General features: G+C 63.8%; 1 protein-coding gene across 1 annotated transcript in view; it reads left to right on the top strand.

Moving 5' to 3' along the window:
• NXPH4 (neurexophilin 4) overlaps positions 1-15,808 on the top strand; it is a 17,422-nt gene extending 1,614 nt beyond the window's left edge. Inside the window, exon 2 of the mRNA XM_041474747.1 lies at positions 14,850-15,808. Within this exon, the coding sequence (XP_041330681.1) occupies positions 14,850-15,623 (774 nt within the window). The 3' untranslated portion in view covers positions 15,624-15,808. The remainder of the gene's footprint in view (positions 1-14,849) is intronic.
• Positions 15,809-15,825: the final 17 nt, after the last annotated feature.

Raw genomic sequence — 15,825 nt, 5'->3', positions numbered from 1 at the left:
GTCCACGGGGGGCTCGGGGGAGCCCCTGTCCGGCACCCCGCACCTGCACCACACCTGGGGAGGGGGGAGCAGGGGGACTTCCCCACGGCGGCCGTGTTGGGGGGTGAGGGGGGGTCCCCACGCAGGACTGGGGGGGGCTCAGCTGTCCCCTGGTTGTGCCAAGGGCGTGAACCCCAAAACCACCTGCAGGGGCGACGCCTCATTCCTGTCCCGACTGCGCTCGGCCTCAGCCTCTGCACGGGGGGGCTCAGCCCTGCCGGGGGTCTTCTCCCACCCGCCCCATCCCCACCTCACCGAGTGCCCCCCAGCCATGGGGAGGACGCAAGGGGGTCCCGACCCCCGGGACAGGACTTTGCCTGTCCCCCCCCGCCCAGCCTTCGCCGCTCTGTGGGAGCTGAGGAGGGGCTGCAGCCGCAGAGACCCCCCCCCCACCATCTCCCCCAGTCCCAGATACTTAAAGCTTCCCAAGGCCACTCACCCCCGCGTGTCCCCCCTCCGCCACCTCCTCCTGGAGCCCCTCGGGGGGTTACAGCTAGCGACAGCAGCGCCGTGGTGGTCAGGAGGGGGGGATGGAGCCCCCCCCCAGCCCAGCCGGGGGGGCCTGGGCTCATCACCCAGCAGATCTGATTTCCTGACACTCCATTTTTACTTTCTGTGTTTCATGAATAAAATCAAACGAGTCAATTCCCTCTCGGGAATCCCCCCGCCCCCCAAGGCAAAGGCTCCTGCAACTTGTCCCTCCCTGGCACGCGTGGGGAGGGGGAGACGCGTGCCCGCGTGTGGGGGTGGCTCGGCGTGACCCCCCCCTTGCCGTGTCCATCCATTGCAGAGCATCTGTCGGTGCTGGAGCTGCTTCAAGACAAATGGGTTTGTTTTGATCAAATCCGGAGCAGGGCGCTGCCCTGGCCCCCCCCGCCCCGCCCACGCAGGCGGCGGTGCTGAGGAGGGGGCACCGGGGGGGGGGCTCAAAGCTGGGGGACACGGGCATGGCCAAGGGGCATGGGGTGGGCATGAGGGTGTGGGAGTTTCCTGCACGGGGATAACCCCGGGAGATGCTCTGAGCCCCGACCCCTCTGCGCTGGGGGTCCAGGACCCTCCCCCGCTCCCAGAGCTCCGGGAGGGGCCGGGGTCTGCCCAGCCTTGTGCCCACCGCGTGTCAGGGAAGGGCAGCAGAGCTGTTCCTGCCCCTCAGCTCTTTGGGCCTGTTGGGGAGAAACTTTCCTGGTCTCTTTTGGGGGTCAGAAGGGAGCTGGATGGGTGGGGGGACCCCCCTGGTCTCCCCCCGGCTCCGGTGGGCGCCTTGGACTGGGGGTCCCAGTGCCACATCCCAGCAGGACCGTGCTGGGGGCACTGGGCCAAGGGGCCGGGGGGGCTGCACCCCCAGGACAGCAGTGACAGCCTTGTCCTTGTGCAGGAGGGAGGGACCCCCGGCGTGTGGGGGATCCTCAGAGTGTGGGGGACCCCCAGAATGTGGGGAGCCCCGAGATGCCACCCCCGTGCCATGGGTTTGCTGGCAGTGCCAGCTGGGTGACACTGCTGTGTCAGGATCAACCCCTGCTGGATGGACAAACTCTCCCGGCCCAGTGGGTGCCTGTCCCCAGTTTGGGGGCTCCCCAGCCCCCCACCCTTGGTGGCTGCTGCTGTGCTGGCAGTGCTGGCACAGGCAGGGGGACGAGCCCACCTCTGATTGCAAGTGACACCCCCCCCTGCCCAGCCTTCGCCAGCCTCCTGCGTTATTTTTATTTCATTCCATTATTTCCTGTTCATTGGGCATTCAATTTTGGGGGTCCCTCTGGGGGACCCCGCTGCTGAGGGTCTCAGCAGCCCCCCAGGCACACCCAGGACCCTCAGCTGGGCACAGCTGGATGGAGGAAGGGCCATCTCTCCGCATCCCCCGGGGTTGTGCCAGGCAGATGCCACCCTCGCCCCGGGGTGCCCCATGCCCTGGCTTTGGGGTGACCCCACCCAGTCCTGAGCAAGATCCAGCAGCGGAGGGCAATGCCGGCCCTGGGTTGGGCAGGAACAGGCTGGAACGGGCAAGAACAGCGGGATGAAGCCACGGTGGGATGGCTGAGTGCCACAGCAGGAGCAGGACGGGCATGAGGGTGTCCTTCCTCCCGCTGCTCCATCCCTGCTGCCTTTGCCACGATGTGCCCCGCCACACCCGCTGCGCCCCTGCCTCGGTTTCCCTCCTTTTTGGCACAGGCAGGTGAGGCAGCGGCCCCCCCCGCCCCGCCCACGCAGGCGGCGGTGCTGAGGAGGGGGCACCGGGGGGGGCTCAAAGCTGGGGGGCACGGGCATGGCCAAGGGGCATGGGGTGGGCATGAGGGTGTGGGAGTTTCCTGCACGGGGATAACCCCGGGAGATGCTCTGAGCCCCGACCCCTCTGCGCTGGGGGTCCAGGACCCTCCCCCGCTCCCAGAGCTCCGGGAGGGGCCGGGGTCTGCCCAGCCTTGTGCCCACCGCGTGTCAGGGAAGGGCAGCAGAGCTGTTCCTGCCCCTCAGCTCTTTGGGCCTGTTGGGGAGAAACTTTTCCGGTCTCTTTTGGGGGTCAGGAGGGAGCTGGATGGGTGGGGGGACCCCCCTGGTCTCCCCCCGGCTCCGGTGGGCGCCTTGGACTGGGGGTCCCAGTGCCACATCCCAGCAGGACCGTGCTGGGGGCACTGGGCCAAGGGGCCGGGGGGGGCTGCACCCCCAGGACAGCAGTGACAGCCTTGTCCTTGTGCAGGAGGGAGGGACCCCCGGCGTGTGGGGGATCCTCAGAGTGTGGGGGACCCCCAGAATGTGGGGAGCCCCGAGATGCCACCCCCGTGCCATGGGTTTGCTGGCAGTGCCAGCTGGGTGACACTGCTGTGTCAGGATCAACCCCTGCTGGATGGACAAACTCTCCCGGCCCAGTGGGTGCCTGTCCCCAGTTTGGGGGCTCCCCAGCCCCCCACCCTTGGTGGCTGCTGCTGTGCTGGCACAGGCAGGGGGACGAGCCCACCTCTGATTGCAAGTGACACCCCCCCCTGCCCAGCCTTCGCCAGCCTCCTGCATTATTTTTATTTCATTCCATTATTTCCTGTTCATTGGGCATTCAATTTTGGGGGTCCCTCTGGGGGACCCCGCTGCTGAGGGTCTCAGCAGCCCCCCAGGCACACCCAGGACCCTCAGCTGGGCACAGCTGGATGGAGGAAGGGCCATCTCTCCGCATCCCCCGGGGTTGTGCCAGGCAGATGCCACCCTCGCCCCGGGGTGCCCCATGCCCTGGCTTTGGGGTGACCCCACCCAGTCCTGAGCAAGATCCAGCAGCGGAGGGCAATGCCGGCCCTGGGTTGGGCAGGAACAGGCTGGAACGGGCAAGAACAGCGGGATGAAGCCACGGTGGGATGGCTGAGTGCCACAGCAGGAGCAGGACGGGCATGAGGGTGTCCTTCCTCCCGCTGCTCCATCCCTGCTGCCTTTGCCACGATGTGCCCCGCCACACCCGCTGCGCCCCTGCCTCGGTTTCCCTCCTTTTTGGCACAGGCAGGTGAGGCAGCGGCTGTCTGCGAAGCACCTGAGTGTTGCTGGCATGTTTTCCTCCTCGGATTAACCCTTAGCGGGAAAATCCTGCCTCGCTCTGCCGGTGGCCATGCCAGCTCCGCGGCGCCTGGCGCCCCGCGATGCCAAACTCATCCACTCCGTCCTTCCCTCGCCTTGCTGTCACCCAGGAGCTGTCTCCCGACAGATGGCTTTGCTCTTAGCAGATGCTGCCAGCCCAAGGACACCCCAATCCCACCTCCCCAGCTCCCATTTTTAGGGAGAATTCACCCAGTTCGGGCTCGGAGGTGCGCACCACATTTGGGGCCACAAGAGCGAGGATATGAGGTCGGGGTGGTGCTGAGCCCCACCTGGCCGGGGGTCCCCGGGGGTGCTGAACCCCAGGGCTTGTCTGCAGCGAGCCGGTGCCCAGCCGGTGCCCGCGGGGCCGGGATGGGCTCCGTGCCTCCCCCGGTGCCGTTCCTGCGGCTCCCCGAGCCGGCCGCCGTTGCGGCGGGTGCTGTGTGCTCAGCATGGCTGAGCTAATCTATCGCCAAACAAACACACACTGTTATTCCGAAAGAAGGTTTCCAAGCGACTCATTTCCCTTTTTTTAATAACTCTTCCCTCTGGTGCCCTTTGCACCCCAAGCTGGGAGATTCAATAAGGCTGGAGCCTGGAGCGTGGCTGGCGCAGCCTCAGCGAGGAGGGGGAGCAGCGGCTGGGGAGGGGGGGGCGCCCAGGGGTGCCCCCCACCCACCCCTGCGCTTCCCAGTGCCGATCTGGCTCCAAACCAGGTCCGGTTTTATTGCTTTTTTTCCTCCTCACTCCTGTTTTTAATTGCCAGTTTTCCTCTGGGGACTGGCAGGGATGGCCGAGCTGGGATGGGGAGGGGAGGGGGGCGCAGGATGGGAGCGACAGCAGCCCCCAGCTGAGCCCCCACCGCTAATCACCCTCTTGCCAATTAACACACCCGGATTAACGACTTTGCCCGCCTTTTCTGCATCCACAGCTCCTCCTCTCAAGGAGCCGAGGTCCCCCCGCAGGCGGTGGCCCCGAGCTTGGGGGTGACACCGCGCTGAGCCCCCCCGCCCCAGCCCCCGGCCTGGCCGAGCTCCAGCCTCGCCGCGGTGCCTGGCTCAGCCTTCGCGCTCGGGCGCTGGAGGTAAATGGCCCAGGAAAGATGAAGCTTCCTCTCCCGCCGCTTGGATTGCTGCTGAAGGAATAATCACATCCCCGTGGCCCCCCAACCCCCCCCCCCCCCCCCCCTTTTTTTTTTTTTTTTTTTCCTTTTTCTTTTTTTTTTTTTTTTTTCCCTGTTGCAAAAGGAAAAGTCATTGTGGAGGAACAGAGCAGGGACGCGAATCAATCCCGAATCAATTCCCAGCGCGCCCCGCTGGGCACAGATCCCGTGTGACCCCCCGTGACCGTCCCGGGGTTGGTGTCACAGCCGGGGAGACCCTCTCGTTGTCCCCTCAGGCACAGGACAGCAGAGCCTGGCCTGCAGCAGGCAGAGCAAAGCCTCACCTGGCACCTGCAAGAGCTGGGTGAAAAAGGGGCTGGATCCAGCCCTGGGGGGCACCACGAGGGTCCCGGGGGGCTGCAGGGACACGCTGTCCCCTGCTCCAGGTGGCAGCCAGCGCCTGGCGGCGGTGGGTCACTGTCCTTGTGACCCCAGAGGAGCTGCGGTCCCAGCGATGCCCTTGAGGGTCCCCAGCGCTCCTGGGGGGGTCTCTTGGAGGGTTTTAATCAAAATCCGCTGTGGGGGGGTGTGGGGACAGCGTGTCTTTGCTGCTGCCCCCACTTCCCGGGGGGGACAGATCCCAGCTGGCACTGGGAATGTCGGGAGATGGGCAGGGATGGGGGTCTCAGCCAGGCGAGAACCCCAAAAATTAGAAACCCTTGGTTCTTTAACAATGGATTTTTGCTTGACGTTTACAACTAATAATCGGTGAAAAGGTAATCCTCCGAAGTACAGTGCTACTCCCCGTTATTTTACATTCAGAATTTAAGTTTTTAGTTCCCCCACTCTGGTGACCTTCGCACTGGCCCTGTCTCATCCAGGGAGGTGGGAGGGGGGGGCTGGGAATGGGATAAAGGGGCTGGATCCAGCCCTGGGGGGCACCACGAGGGTCCCGGGGGGCTGCAGGGACACGCTGTCCCCTGCTCCAGGTGGCAGCCAGCGCCTGGCGGCGGTGGGTCACTGTCCTTGTGACCCCAGAGGAGCTGCGGTCCCAGCGATGCCCTTGAGGGTCCCCAGCGCTCCTGGGGGGGTCTCTTGGAGGGTTTTAATCAAAATCCGCTGTGGGGGGGGGGTGTGGGGACAGCGTGTCTTTGCTGCTGCCCCCACTTCCCGGGGGGGACAGATCCCAGCTGGCACTGGGAATGTCGGGAGATGGGCAGGGATGGGGGTCTCAGCCAGGGGAGAACCCCAAAAATTAGAAATCCTTGGTTCTTTGACAATGGATTTTTGCTTGACGTTTACAACTAATAATCGGTGAAAAGGTGATCCTCCCAAGTACAGTGCTACTCCCCGTTATTTTACATTCAGAATTTAAGTTTTTAGTTCCCCCACTCTGGTGACCTTCGCACTGGCCCTGTCTCATCCAGGGAGGTGGGAGGGGGGGGCTGGGAATGGGATTTATGATTCCTCCTGATACGATCTTATAAAATTTCCCGGGCACACTCGAAATTACATTTCCATAGCTCAGGAGCAGCGATCTCTGAGCGCGCCAATACCTGCCACTTTTATGGCTACATTTATTGCAATAATAAAGTGAAACGGTGAGGCAAGGGCTGGGGGTGCCTGGGGGGGGAGCAGAAGGTGGGGGCTGTGTTGCTGAGGGTCTGGGGTGCCCCGATTTTGGGGGGACTCGGGTGAAGCTGCTGCCTTTCTGCTCTCACCTGCTGAAGAGCCGGAAGAGGGAACCCCACAGATTGTTCTGCTGGGGGGAAACTGAGGCAGGGCTGAGGACTGGGAGCATCCTGGGTGGGGGCATCCCTGGCACTGGAGACGTGGGAGTGATGTGGGACATGTCCCTGCTGGCTGTGCTCCCTTGTCCCCACGTGCCATCCTCGTGAGCTGTCCCCACGTCCTGCTCTGAGTGACCAGGAGGAGCCCCCACCCCAGTGACCCCCACAATGAGCTGGGTCCTTCTGGACTCAATCAAGGGGGTTCCGGGCCTCTGGTCAGCTCAGGGAGCTGCTGGGTGACAGGTGCCCAACAGCCACACGTCCCTGTCCCCCGCCACCCCCGTGTCCCCTCTCTGCTGGCCGCTGCCCACCCTCCCGCACCCCCTCTCCCCCTCCCGCTCCGTTTATCTCCTGTTTTCCCATTCATTCCCTTTTCTCCTCCAGCCCAATGAGTCACACAAGCCCCGAATCCTTTGCCTGCTGCCGTCTCCTCCCTTCTATTATATTTTTTTCCTTTGCTCTTAACAGCACTTTCCTTTTTCACCCGTGGGGGGAGAGACTCGGGATGTACATTTTTCCCGGCTCCCCCTCTTCCACCTCCCAGCTCCTACCTCACCGTGAAGCCCTTAAAAGTAATAAATAAATAAAACAACGGCTGAGGAAAGAAAAGGCAGGAAACGAGTGACAGGGAAAAGGAACCAAAACGAAAGAAAGAAGGAGGAGGGAGAAAAAAAGTCCTACTCGGGCTATGAAATATTTATTAGCCAGCGCGTGCCGAGCGCGTTAATAAAGCTGCAGCATTTGCATATTTTTTTTCTGTCAGCGAGGAGCGAGGTGTCTGTTTGGGGGGTGAAGGCACAGCTGATCCAAAGCTGATCCCCCTGGCCCCCTGTGGGTCCTGGTTCTGCTCCGGGTGACACCAGCACGTCAGTGTCACCGGGAGTGGGACCCCTGCACAGGGCTGGAAGGACCTTGTGGTGGGTTTGGTGGGTTTGGTGGGTTTGGTGGATTTGGTGGATTTGGTGGATTTGGCTTTGGTGAGCTCATCCAGGCTCTCCTCTGGCTGAGGAGGTGCTGCTGTCAGATTCACCTGTCCTGGTGCTGGGGTGCCCATCCCAGTGTTGGGGATGCCTGGCCAATGTTGGGGGTGCCCATCCTGGTGCTGGGGGTGCCCATCCTGCTGTTGGGGTGCCCATCCCAGTGTTGGAGGTGCCTGGCCAATGTTGGGGTACACCTTCTCTGTGCTGGGGGTGCCCATCCCAATGTTGGGGTGCCCATGCTGGTGCTGAGGGTGTCCTGGCCAATGCTGGGGTGCCCATCCTGGTGTTGGGGGTGCCCATCCCAATGTTGGGGTGCCCATCCCAGTGTTGGGGTACACCTTCTCTGTGCTGGGGTGCCCATCCTGGTGTTGGGGGTGCCCATCCCAATGTTGGGGTGCCCATCCTGGTGCTGGGGGCGTCCTGGCCAATGCTGGGGTGCCCATCCTGGTGTTGGGGGTGCCCATCCCAATGCTGGGGTGCCCATCCCGGTGTTGGGGGTGCCCATCCCAATGCTGGGGTGCCCATCCCAGTGCTGGAGGTGCCCCTCACGGGGCAGGGGGTGTCGTGCCCACCTGCCCACCACCCTGTCAGGGGTTGTGCACGGTGTGTCCTGACTTGTCCCTGAGTGTCACCCTGTCCTTTTACCCTTGATTCCCTTGCCAGCATCCTCGAGTGCAGCCATCGCGGGGAGGGACCAGGTGTCACCTCCCCCGTGTCCCCAGGGGTGCCCAGCAGCACATCTGTCCTGTGCCCTGGCACCAAGGGCTCCCCAGGATGGTCACTCGCAGCTCGGTGTGGCAGCAGCACGGCCGTGCCCTGCATGTCTGGGAGGGATGGGGACAGCGTGGCTGTGACAATGGGGACAGGTAGGGGACAGGAACAGCTGGCAGTGGGGATGGGGACAGAGATGGGGACAGGAACAGCTGGCAGTGGGGATGGGGACAGGTAGGGGACAGGCACTGGGACAGGCTGGTGATAGGAATGGGGACAGGGTGGCTGTAGGAGTGGGGACCTGGGGTGCCCATCCCGGTGTTGGGGGTGCCCATCCCAATGCTGGGGTGCCCATCCCAGTGCTGGAGGTGCCCCTCACGGGGCAGGGGGTGTCGTGCCCACCTGCCCACCACCCTGTCAGGGGTTGTGCACGGTGTGTCCTGACTTGTCCCTGAGTGTCACCCTGTCCTTTTACCCTTGATTCCCTTGCCAGCATCCTCGAGTGCAGCCATCGCGGGGAGGGACCAGGTGTCACCTCCCCCGTGTCCCCAGGGGTGCCCAGCAGCACATCTGTCCTTTGCCCTGGCACCAAGGGCTCCCCAGGATGGTCACTCGCAGCTCGGTGTGGCAGCAGCACGGCCGTGCCCTGCATGTCCGGGAGGGACAGCGTGGCTGTGACAATGGGGACAGGTAGGGGACAGGAACAGCTGGCAGTGGGGAGGGGGACAGCGATGGGGACAGGAACAGCTGGCAGTGGGGATGGGGACAGGTAGGGGACAGGTGCTGGGACAGGCTGGTGGTAGGAATGGGGACAGGGTGGCTGTAGGAGTGGGGACAGGCTGGCAGTGGGGACAAAGTCAGCCTGGCAGTGCGATGGGGACAAATTGTTGGTAGGGATGAGGACAGGCTGGTGGCATTGGTAGGGACAGGCTGGCAGTGGCAATGGGGACAGGCTGGCAATGGGGATGGGAACAGGATGGCAGTGGGGACGGGGACAGGCTGGCAGTGACAATGGGGACAGGATGGCAGTGGGGACGGGGACAGGATGGCAGTGGGGACGGGGGTGGCACACAGGGAGCAGGGGAACACGTCACCCAGGATGTGCAGCCACACTGAGCACCTCGCTCCATGCGTGTGCGTGTCACCATGTGTGTCACCATATGTGAGTCACCATGTGCGTGTCCCTGTGTGTGTCACTGTGCATGTGTGTGTCACCACGTGTGTGTCACCACATGTGTCACTGTGTGTGTCACCACGTGTGTGTCACCATGCGTGTCACTATATGTGTGTCACCATGTGTATGTCACCATGTGCGTGTCACTGTGTGTGTCACCATGTGCATGTTACCATGTGTGTGTCACCACGTGTGTCACCGTGTGTGTCACCATGTGTGTCACCACACGTGTCTCTATATGTGTGTGACCTTGTGTGTCACCGTGTGTGTGTCACTGTGTGTGTCACAGTGCTTGTCACCATGTGTGTCACCATGTGTATGTCACCATGCGTGTCACCATGTTTGTGTCTCCATGTGCGTGTCACCCTGCGTGTCACCATGCATGTCACCATGTGTGTGTCACCACATGTGTCACCACGTGTGTCACTATATGCATGCCACCACGTGTGTGTCACCATGTGCGTGTCACCATGTGTGTCACTGTGTGTGTTACCATGCGCGCATCACTGTGCGTGTCACCATGTGTGTGTCACCACACGCGTGTCACCCTGCGTGTCACCGTGCACGCGCACACCCCTCCGTGCTCTCAGCCCCACGCAGGCCATGCAGAGCTGCCCTTGCCCACCCAGCTGCACGCGCAGCAATGCATGCGCCCCACAGCGCTGCATTACTCGGGCACACAGCTGCCCGGGGCACACACCTGTGTCACCCAGGGCACACACCTGTGTCACCCACGCTCACCCGGAGCCTCGGGAACAGCCACCCCGCAGCTCTCCGTGCTCCCTCACCCGCTCGGGCTCGCCGGGCGCCTCCCGCAGCCCCGCGGAGCCGCATTAGCACCCGCGCGGCGCCGGGAGATAAATGGGAGCTGTCAGAGGCACCTTGTTTGCTGCTAACCTTTGGAAATGCCACGGCGCCCCGGGCGGAGCGTGCCGGGGGGAGCGGGCCCGCGGGGATTGTCGCTCACCACCTCCAATTAATCTCCCGGCGCTAACGAAGGCGTCCGGGTGACAGGGGAGAGGCTGGGTTGACCCCGCGCCCGTGGGGAGAGCAGGAGACCCCCGAGCAGTGGGGCAGGGGCCCTGCTGCCAGAGGACCCAAAAAGGTGTGGGGGCAGGATGGGAATGGGGACAGGGACAGGGATGGGAACATGCCAGAGTACCCAAAAAGGTGTGGGGACAGGATGGGAATGGGAATGGGGACAGGGATGGGAACAGGGATGGGGACAGGATGGGAATGGGGACAGGGACAGAGATGGGAACGGGGATGGGGACGGGGACAGGGATGGGAACAGGGATGGGGACAGGGATGGGAACAGGGATGGGGACAGGGATGGGAACAGGTGGCAGTAGGGATGGGGACAGAATGGGAACAGAGATGGGGACAGGGATGGGAATGGGGATGGGGACAGAATGGGAATAGGGACAGGATGGGAATGGGGATGGGGACAGGGATGGGAAAGGGGACGGGGACAGGATGGTGGCAATAATGGGAACAGGTGGTGGTAGGGACAGGGACAGGCTGACGGCATTAATGGGGACAGGATGGTAGTAACAATGGGGACAGGGTAGGGACAGGAACAGGCTGATGATGGTATTAAGGAGGAAAGGATGGTGGTAACAATGGGGACAGGATGGTGGTAGGGATGGGGACAGGATGGTGGTAGGGGTGGGGACAGGATGGTGGCAGGGACAGAAACAGCTGGTAGTATTAATGGGGACAGGGTGGTGGCAGGGACAGAGACAGGCTGGTGGTATTAATGGGGACAGGGTGGTGATATTAATGGGGACAGGGTGGTGGTAGGGATGGGGACAGGATGGTGGCAGGAACAGAGACAGGCTGGTGGTGGGCATGGAGACAGACTGGCCATGGGGACAGGCACAGGTTGGCTGTAGGAATGGAAGCAGGTTGGCAGTAGAGATGGGGACAAGCCTGGGACAGGGACAGGCTGCTGGTGGTGGAGATGAGGCCTTTGCTGGGGCTGTTGTGGTGCTCTGCTCCCCCCCAGTGCTGGCAGGGCTGTTCTGCCATCATTCCCAGCCCCTCTCTCGGGGTGCTGGAGCTCATCCCAGCCCACACCGGGGCAGCCAGGCCCCCCTGTCCCCCCCCCTGCTGCTCCCCTCCCCTCCACCAAGGTGACCGAGGGTCTCGGGGGAGCAGCTGACGGCGCTTGGCCCCAACAGCAAATGGGATGTGAGTGGCCATCACTGCCGGGCCTGACAAACCAAATTGATGCCGAAGGCACCGAGAGCCTTCCCGGTCCCTCTGCAGCTGCCTCCAGCCCTTCCCTCACTCCCGCCCGGCTCCGTGTGCTGACGGGGGGTGCCTGCGGACACACGGCAGCCCCACACGGCTACAGAAGGGCACGCGAGGGGCTGGAGAGCAGCTAAACCACGAAATAACGCTGTGGGGACCGTGATGGGGATGAGGATGAGGAGGGGAGCAGCGGGGATGTGCAGACCCAGCGGTGCATGTGACAGTGAAAAACAACCAGCTCGGGTAACCTGCGTGGCAGCAGAGCCCCTCACGCCACAGAGCCAGGCAGGGCCACGGGTTTTGGTGGGAGGGGGGCGGCACTGGGACCACCCCCCCGTGGACTGGCAACGCGTATCCAGGAGGTTCAGGAGCACGGGCGTGCGGCTGCACCCCGACGGCACAGCAGGAGCATTAATATTTAACGCGAGGTGTACGGGACCTGCCCTGAATGCCGACAGCGCTGCCAGGGCGCAGGGGGGTGACCTTGGCTCCCCTCGGCGCTGCCGTGGCCCAAGCCCCCCCCTGGCCCTGCTCATCCCCGCAGGCTCCGAGCCCCCCGGCCCGCCGGGGCTCCGCGGGGGCTGCGGGCAGCGAGGGTCCCCCCGCATTCCCGGTGCCGCAATCGATCGCCCTGGCTGCATCGCAGCCGCTGCCCTGCTCTGCAATTCCCTTTCATCCCCCGCTCCCCCCAGCAGCTCCTGCCGAGGGACTGGAGGGGTTGGGGGGATGCCAATTTGGCCCCTCGCCCGCAGGGGATGGGGCACCTCTGTTCCTGCAGGGATGGGGGGTGTTTGTTCTGTCCGTGCCCAGCCCCTGGCTCTGTCCCGCAGCCCTCAGGAGCACAGCGAGCGCTGCCAGTGTGTGCCACCCTCTGCTGCCACTGCCTGCCCGTCCCTGCCCCTTCCCTGTCCCCTCCCTGTCCCTCCAGCGATTCCCATCACAGCCTGTCCCAATGAAGAACATCACACCCCCCTCACCCCCGCAGGGAGAGGGGGGATTGGAAAGGGAAACTGAGGCAGCGGAGGAAGGGCACAGGCACCTGCGGCACTGCTGGGGACCGGCCTTGGCTCCCAGCCCTGGCTGAGATGGAAATTCAGCGCAGAGCTCAGAAACCTCCAGAAATCCTTCCCGGTGGTGGGTGGGGGGGCTCGGCAGGATGCGCTGCTGTGCGTGCTCCCCGTGGGCTGCAGCCCCCAGCCCCTCGCGGGGGGGCAGGAGGATTTGGGGGGCTCCCAGCTGAGGGGTCACAGTGGGGTGTGAGGGGTCCCAGGCCAGAGATGGAGCAGAGTTGGGGTGCAGACACCACCCCCCTGCCAAAACCGCAGCTCCCTCAGCTGGGGGGTGCCCCCCCCCCCCCCCCCCCCCCTCGTTATCTCGCCATCCCGGTCCTGCCCCCCCCTCTCCGGCTGGAGAAGGCGCCCGGCTTTGAAGCTGCGTTGAAATATAGATAAGGGCGAAGGCAGAGCTGGGAAAGAGCCGGGGGGAGCGGGGGGCTGGCCGGGCTGGGGGTGCAGGGATGGATGCTACAGCTCTGCACCACACTGTGCCCCCCCGATGGGCTGAAAGACCCCAGATCCCCTCCCCACGGATGTGGTAGGGCTGCATGCCCTGCCCAGGGTTCCTCTCTCTGGTGCAGCACAACCAGAGCAGATTTAGGGGCTCAGCCTAAATCGGGGCGGGGGGGTCCCAGGGATGGATCAGATCCCTGGCTCAGCAGAGGGTGTGGAGCTCCCTGGGCTCCCCCGTGGTGCTGCTCCATCTCTGCAGGGAAAACCCGCACTGAGACCCACCCAGCCATGGAGGAGGGGGCGTGGGGGGCTCACCCCTCTCTGATGGGGCTCACGGGACCCCCTTTCATTCCCGATGGGAACCATTCCCAAGCAGGAAACGGCATGGAGCCGTTCTGCAGGGTGAGCGATGCCAGGAGGAGCCCCCAGCAATGACAGGAGCCATTCCCTGAGCCTGCCTCAACTTCCCACCAGAGCACAGCCCCCCCACGCTCCCCCCAGCCCCTCCAGCTGCTGCCTCTGCTCACCGCCCCCTCCCCACTCCCCCTCCTCGTTCCTGCCGGGATTCAGGTCATCCAGAGCAGCCAAGCACCTGCTAGCTCAGGGCGACAGTGATTGACGAGGCCGGGGCTGCTGGAGCAGCTGGCAGGGCAGGAGGGCACAGCGGGCACCCCGGGAGCAGCAGGATGAGGGATGGGGGCACGGGGGCAGCTGGGCAGGGGGGTGAGGGACAGGCCTGGGGTCCCAGGTTAGGGCTGGCATCTGGCTCTGCTCGCTGGTGTCCATCCCAGCCACTGGGGGAACCTCGGGAAGGGGCTGGGGTGGTCCCGGCCCAGCTGGGGCAGGCACGAGGATGAGGAGGGAGGGGTAGGCAGAGGATGAGGAGGGTGCAGGCAGGAGGATGAGGAGGGAGGAGTAGGTATGGGGATGAGGAGGGTGCAGGAAGGAGGATGAGGAGGGAGGAATAGATATGGGGATGAGGAGGGTGCAGGAAGGAGGATGAGGAGAGGGCAGGTGAGAGGATGAGGAGGGGGCTGTAGGTAGGAGGATGAGGAGGGTGCATGCAGGAGGATGAGGAGGGTGTAGGCAGAGGGACGAGGAGGATTCAGGTATAAGGATGAGGAGGGAGCTGTAGATAGGAGGATGAGGAGGGTGCAGGAAAGAGGATGAGGAGGGTGCAGGAAAGAGGATGAGGAGGGTGCAGGCAGGAGGATGAGGAGGTTTCAGGCAGAGGGAGGAGGAGGATTCAGGTGGGAGGATGAGGAGGGGGCTGTAGGCAGGAGGATGAGGGTGCAGGAAAGAGGATGAGGAGGGTGCAGGAAAGAGGATGAGCAGGGTGCATGCAGGAGGATGAGGAGGGTGCAGGTAGAGGGATCAGGAGGGAGGAGTAGGTAGAGGATGAGGAGGGTGCAAGCAGAGGGAGGAGGAGGGTTCAGGCGGGATGATGAGGAGGGGGCTGTAGACAGGAGAATGAGGAGGGTGCAGGAAGGACGATGAGGAGGGTTCAGGTGAGAGGATGAGGAGGGAGCTGTAGACAGGAGGATGAGGAGGGGGCTGTAGACAGGAGGATGAAGAGGGGGCTGTAGACAGGAGGATGAGGAGGGGGCTGTAGACAGGAGGATGAGGAGGGGGCTGTAGGTAGGAGGATGAGGAGGGGGCTGTAGACAGGAGGATGAGGAGGGTGCGGCACGGGGCCGAGGAAGGGCGCAGGCGCAGCTCACGCACTCTGCCCTCCCTCCCCAGACGGTGTGCGCTGGCGGTCACATCTCCAAGACCTTGGGCTACCTGGAGATGGGCACCTCCGGCCTCCTCAAGGACGTCCCCTACGGCACCCTGAAGCCCCCGGTGCTCGACCCCGGGCGGCTGATCCCGGCAGAGCCCCCCCGGGGCGCGGGGACACCGGCGGGCACCGGCCGCAGCCCCTGGGACTGGCAGAAGAACCAGACGGCCGGGGAGCTGCTGAGCCCCCGCTCCCACCGCAAGCCCACCCTCAAATCCAGCCGCACCAAGAAGATTTTCGGTTGGGGAGACTTCTACTTCAACATCAAAACGCTCAAATTCAGCCTCCTGGTGACGGGCAAGATCGTCGACCACATCAACGGCACCTTCAGCGTCTACTTCCGACACAACTCCTCCAGCCTGGGCAACGTCTCCGTCAGCATCGTGCCTCCTTCCAAGGCGGTGGGCTTCGAGGTGCTGGTGCCCGGCCCCCCAGCACTGCCACGACCACCGCCCCCTCCCCAGCAGAGCACCCTGCCCGAGGGGCGCCCGGCCAAGGCGCTCAATTGCCACGTGGAGTACGAGAAGACGAACCGGGCGCGGAAGAACAAACCGTGCCTCTACGACCCGTCCAAGGTGTGCTTCACGGAGCACACGCAGAGCCACGCGGCCTGGCTCTGCGCCAAGCCCTTCAAGGTCATCTGCATCTTCATCTCCTTCCTCAGCATCGACTACAAGCTGGTGCAGAAGGTCTGTCCCGACTACAACTTCCAGCACGACAATCCCTACTTCGGCTGACGGCAGCGGGGAAGGGGGTGGGTGGGGGACGAGGGGGGGTTTTGGTGGCACTCGGGGTCCCCTGTCACCCCCACAGCAGTGTCCTCTTCATCGCTCTCTGCTGGGTTGTGGGATGGCCGGTGCTGGGGGTCCTGGAGCCCACCCAATGCCATCCCATCACTGGGATTGAGTTGGCTTGGGGAGTTGCAGGTTCCCCCCCCCG

Source organism: Pyrgilauda ruficollis, unplaced genomic scaffold, assembly GCF_017590135.1.
Source record: "Pyrgilauda ruficollis isolate IOZ18807 unplaced genomic scaffold, ASM1759013v1 scaffold338, whole genome shotgun sequence".
NCBI classification, from domain to species: domain Eukaryota; kingdom Metazoa; phylum Chordata; class Aves; order Passeriformes; family Passeridae; genus Pyrgilauda; species Pyrgilauda ruficollis.
The sequence above is the reverse complement of the archived record's forward strand: the minus strand, read 5'-3'. Positions and strand labels throughout refer to the sequence as shown.